The 4,363-nt window shown below is 40.8% G+C and overlaps 1 protein-coding gene across 1 annotated transcript; it reads right to left on the bottom strand.

Annotated features, from left to right (window-relative positions):
• Positions 1-1,654: 1,654 nt before the first annotated feature.
• Positions 1,655-2,888, bottom strand: LOC123133771 (BTB/POZ and MATH domain-containing protein 2-like). The gene has a single exon (XM_044553177.1). The coding sequence runs from the start codon at positions 2,806-2,808 to the stop codon at positions 1,714-1,716; it is 1,095 nt and encodes a 364-aa protein (XP_044409112.1). The 5' UTR covers positions 2,809-2,888; the 3' UTR covers positions 1,655-1,713.
• Between the last annotated feature and the right edge of the window lie 1,475 nt (positions 2,889-4,363).

Below are 4,363 nucleotides of genomic sequence, written 5' to 3'. Positions count from 1 at the left end.
ATTAAATCCTTATAAATTTCATATAATTTGTCACATGACAACATAAATTTTCTGCATTTGCCATGCAAAAAACTATATCATTTTAAAAAAATTACCATGTCAGTGTAGTATGTATTTTTACGAATTATCCATCAATTAGAAAATTATTTAATAAATTTGCCAGGAGATACTTTTTCTACATTTATCATGAATTACATATTGTTTAATTTCATATACCATGGCGTATTGGATTGCTAGGCCATGGCAAATTTACTACCAAAGACATGGAAAATTTATTCCCATAGCCATGGCAAGGTAGTTTCCCCTAGATTGCGGCAAATTTATAAAAACTGTGTATGATGAACAACCCTATGACATACAATTTTTTCTAGGCACCGTGCATGATGTATTCGATAACACAAACGACAAAATTGTAAATATCGTTTCTGATGGCTTGCCCTATCACAGACGATGTGATGTAGAAAATTGTGTGTGATGTACCATTCAAATGGAAACGTTTGTTTTGAATTCACTGTGTGGTATGCCAAAAACATCTCGCACGATTTGTCCCATATAATTGTTTGCAACGGCTCATCCGATCGCATATGAGCTTTTTTTGCACCTCGTGTGTCACCAGAGAAACTATCGCCAACGATTTTCTGAGTCATGTGGGATGGAACCCCCCACCCCCCTCCCTCCTAATCGGCCCGCACAAGTAAGGCGACAGTTTAAAACTATGTCATGTAAAGGGGGTAAATACCGTTTGTAGGACCCGTCTGCACTAGTGTGATACCGGTAATTGTGTATATAAGCGCTCCTTTTGGCTACCATAAAACATATATTGCCTATTCTATTGTTCCTCATGCTACTTGATAAGACACAATGAAGAACTACGAATAGCAAATACAAGCACGAGCAAATCAAGTTACAATTAAGCCAACAACAAGCTAATTAATACACAGGCGCAGCATGCCCCTGTGCCTTCGTCCGCTAGTAGTAAACTAAGAAAGTTAAAATTTGATACTTAACCAGCTCATTACACACGATAACCTCGACCCATCACCACTAGCTTGTTGTTGATATGGGCACCATATTATTGCACCCACTTGTAGTATATATTTGCTATGGTGCCATATCGCACACGATTGGGACAGGAGGATGACTGCGTGTGACACCCACAACGCACACAGAGCTCTAGGAAGGCTAGTTTGCATTAGGGGCCACATCCAGCCACGCCTTCTTTGCAATAATCTGGTTTACATTATTTTATAATGTGCAATAAATGAAATAAAACAATTTCATAATTGTGATGCCTCACATAAAAGTACATCAATCTCTCAAAGCAATCCAACATCTCTGCCATGCATGGGACCTACTGTGCATGAAGGAAAATCCGCATCAGAAAGAGAAGATGCATACGTCGACATGGAGGGAAAAAGAAACATACAACACACGCAGGAGAAAGATATAGAAAATTCAGTAATTGAAAGGGTGTGTCTAGGGCACATCTAGATGTGCTTTAGTTATTGCACATCTAAGTGAGTGAATCAAGCATAAAGAGAAAAGAAAAAAGAGAAAGGAAATATTCACACAAATATCAATGTAAGATCAATGACATATGACTTAGATGTGCAATACTTATGGCACATCTAGATGTGCTTTAGCAAAACTGTAATTAAAAATACAAAGTTTAATGTCATGCCGGCAAATACAATTGATTGTCCCTTTTACAGGTTAATTAGCAAAAGCTTTGTCAATAATCTCACATCCAAGGCTTCCGAAATTCTGAGTTAATTGCATGAACCCTTTGGTCTTCATGATTTCTCTAAATCTCTCACGGTTCCGTACCATGTACTTGACGCAGCAATCCTTGAGTTGCTGGCAGTTGTTTCTCTCAGCAAAATCCAGAGTAAAACCCACGGTGTTGACATCTAGCATCTTGCTCAACTTGTTCGCGCAAAGTAGCTTCAATCTTTCAATGGCATACCGATCGGCTGTGACAAGCAAATGTTGTGCCATGTTTGTAGCCTCTTCGCTGGTCTCCTCCATGAATGGAGGCAGGGAGTCCTTGTACATGTAATGTAGCAGGACCTCAAAAACTCTAGCGTCAATGTCCTTGATGCGGATGCTGCTTCTCCTACTCTCGAGCATGGAGCCACACAGCTGCGCACGGAAGACTGGCGACTGCGCGGCGAGGATGCAACCGTGCACCTTGAACCTCTTGAACAAGCCGATCTTGACGGTCATGTCCGCTTTGAGGCCGTTCTCAAGAAGTCCGCCGATATTCTTGATCGGTTCGGAGGGCGGCACGGCCACGACGTCGTCTTCTCCGTGGTCGTCGAAGCGCTCGGAGGTAATAACCTCGATGGTGCACTTGATCACTAGGCAGTCGTCTTTGATGCATCCAGATGCAGCCAGATCGGCCTTGCTTACGAACTTCCTGTAACCCCATGCCGATGCTTTCGACGAGAAGTCGGTCGTGCAGCCGCCTCTTCTGTTCTTCTCCCCCGTCGCCGGCGACGCAGGGTCTTGGAGGGAGAACCAGTAGTTCGCTCTGGCATCGCCCTGGGTGGCGTTCTTCAGGTAGAGAAAAACCGACGTATGCTCTCCGCCGGCTGTCTTGTTGCCCGCTGCTTCCTTGTTGCCGTCGTCCTTCTCCTTCTGGCCGTAGGGGTAGTATTGGATAGCCCAGTCGTGGCCGCCGACGCGGAAGGTCTTGGACATGATGTATAGGTCGGTGCCTTTGATCAGGGAGTGCCCGGAGATCTTGAACAGGTGCACACCGGTGACGGACGACAAGCGGTTCGTCGAGGCAGTCACGTTTTCCATGGCTGCTGCCGCCGGGAGATTGTGCGCGCGTAAGGAGAGAGTACACCACGAAGCGCCTAGGTTTCGACTTGTTACAAGGAAATTAGCTAGTCCTTTGGTGGATCATACGGAGTATATTCCTTCGGAGTAGTTACAAACCGGCGGACTATTGATCCGAGTACATCTTGATTTCTTAAAAAAAAAAAGACCCCAATATGGCACGAACTTCAGATCTGTTAAAGCCCAGTTTGACTAAAAAAAGCCTAGTTTCGGTCCTTGACTAATAAAGCCCAGGTGCTCTAAAAAAAGACTAATAAAGCCCAGATTTTGTCATGCTCTGGAAAAAAATTGCAATGGTCCAAAACTGAAATGAAACCAATTTGTCGTGATAGATAGAGAATGAAAAACAAGGTAATACTAAAAATCCTAGTGGTTCAAACCGTCGTCTTTATAAGCAAATTTTGCCATGGTTGATATTCTTTTTACAATGGCAGAAAAGAAAAAGTTCATGGCATTTTGCATCTGTACAAGGTGGCAAAAAAATTGGTATGGTATTTTTACTATATACATGAAGAGACAAAAAAAATGTGGATTAAAATGTGTCATCATGTGAGAAACACAAACAAGTGCACCATATATTGTTTAGTAGTAATTTTTCATGTTTTTTAAAGTAAATTTACCATGTAGTTTATAAAAGAAAAATTCCCATGGACGGTGGTAAAGGCAAAATTTCCCATGAATGTAAAGTATTTTCTTGCCATGGCAATACAAGTAAACTTCCATGAACCATAGAAGTAAATTTGCCAGCAATAAAAGTAAAAACATCATATATGTTAAAAAATATTGCCATAGCAATAATTTTACATAGCAAAAATAAAAGTAAAATTTCCATGGAATAAAAGAAAAAAATGACAGAAAATAAAAGTAAATTTACCGTGCTAAATAAAATTGCCATGTTCTTAAAAAGGTAACATGTTTTGAACATAAAATTTCATACATTTGTCGTGTGACTATTTCAAAAAAATGTTTCAAATTTTCTATGATATATGAGCACTGGCGGAGGCTCATTGGGGCCACGACCCCCCTTTCAAGTATGAAAAATAAAATCTAGTACTAAGCATCATGGCTCAGCCAATGAATAGACAACCTTTGCTAAATAAAGTTGTTGTGTCTCATGTGCGTGAGTTCCCGCTGAGTTGTGCTACTTTTTCGATAAATGGCGTATTTTTATTAACTCATAGAGAAGCATCAAGAAAATACAAAATACAATAAGTAAACATCTGGCCTCAGCATAACTAAGATACATATAACCAACACCAACACGCACTGGCGGAGGACCCCAGTGGGCAAGGCATGGCGGCCGCCATACCTTGATTGGGTGAAATGAAAATTTTATATGTACGCTTCTACTGCTTTCTCTTGATGTAATTTATTTAAGGATATCCTTAAATAAATTTCTCGTTATCGTAACTTGACGGGCTTAATATTGTGGTTAACTCTTTATCTCTTGATGTAATCCCTGCTTGTCTGATTGACGTTGTATAGTCTTTTCGCAAAAAAAAAGACATTGTACACT

This window comes from Triticum aestivum, chromosome 6B (assembly GCF_018294505.1).
Source record: "Triticum aestivum cultivar Chinese Spring chromosome 6B, IWGSC CS RefSeq v2.1, whole genome shotgun sequence".
In the NCBI taxonomy this organism is placed as follows: Eukaryota; Viridiplantae; Streptophyta; class Magnoliopsida; order Poales; family Poaceae; genus Triticum; species Triticum aestivum.
The sequence above is the reverse complement of the archived record's forward strand: the minus strand, read 5'-3'. Positions and strand labels throughout refer to the sequence as shown.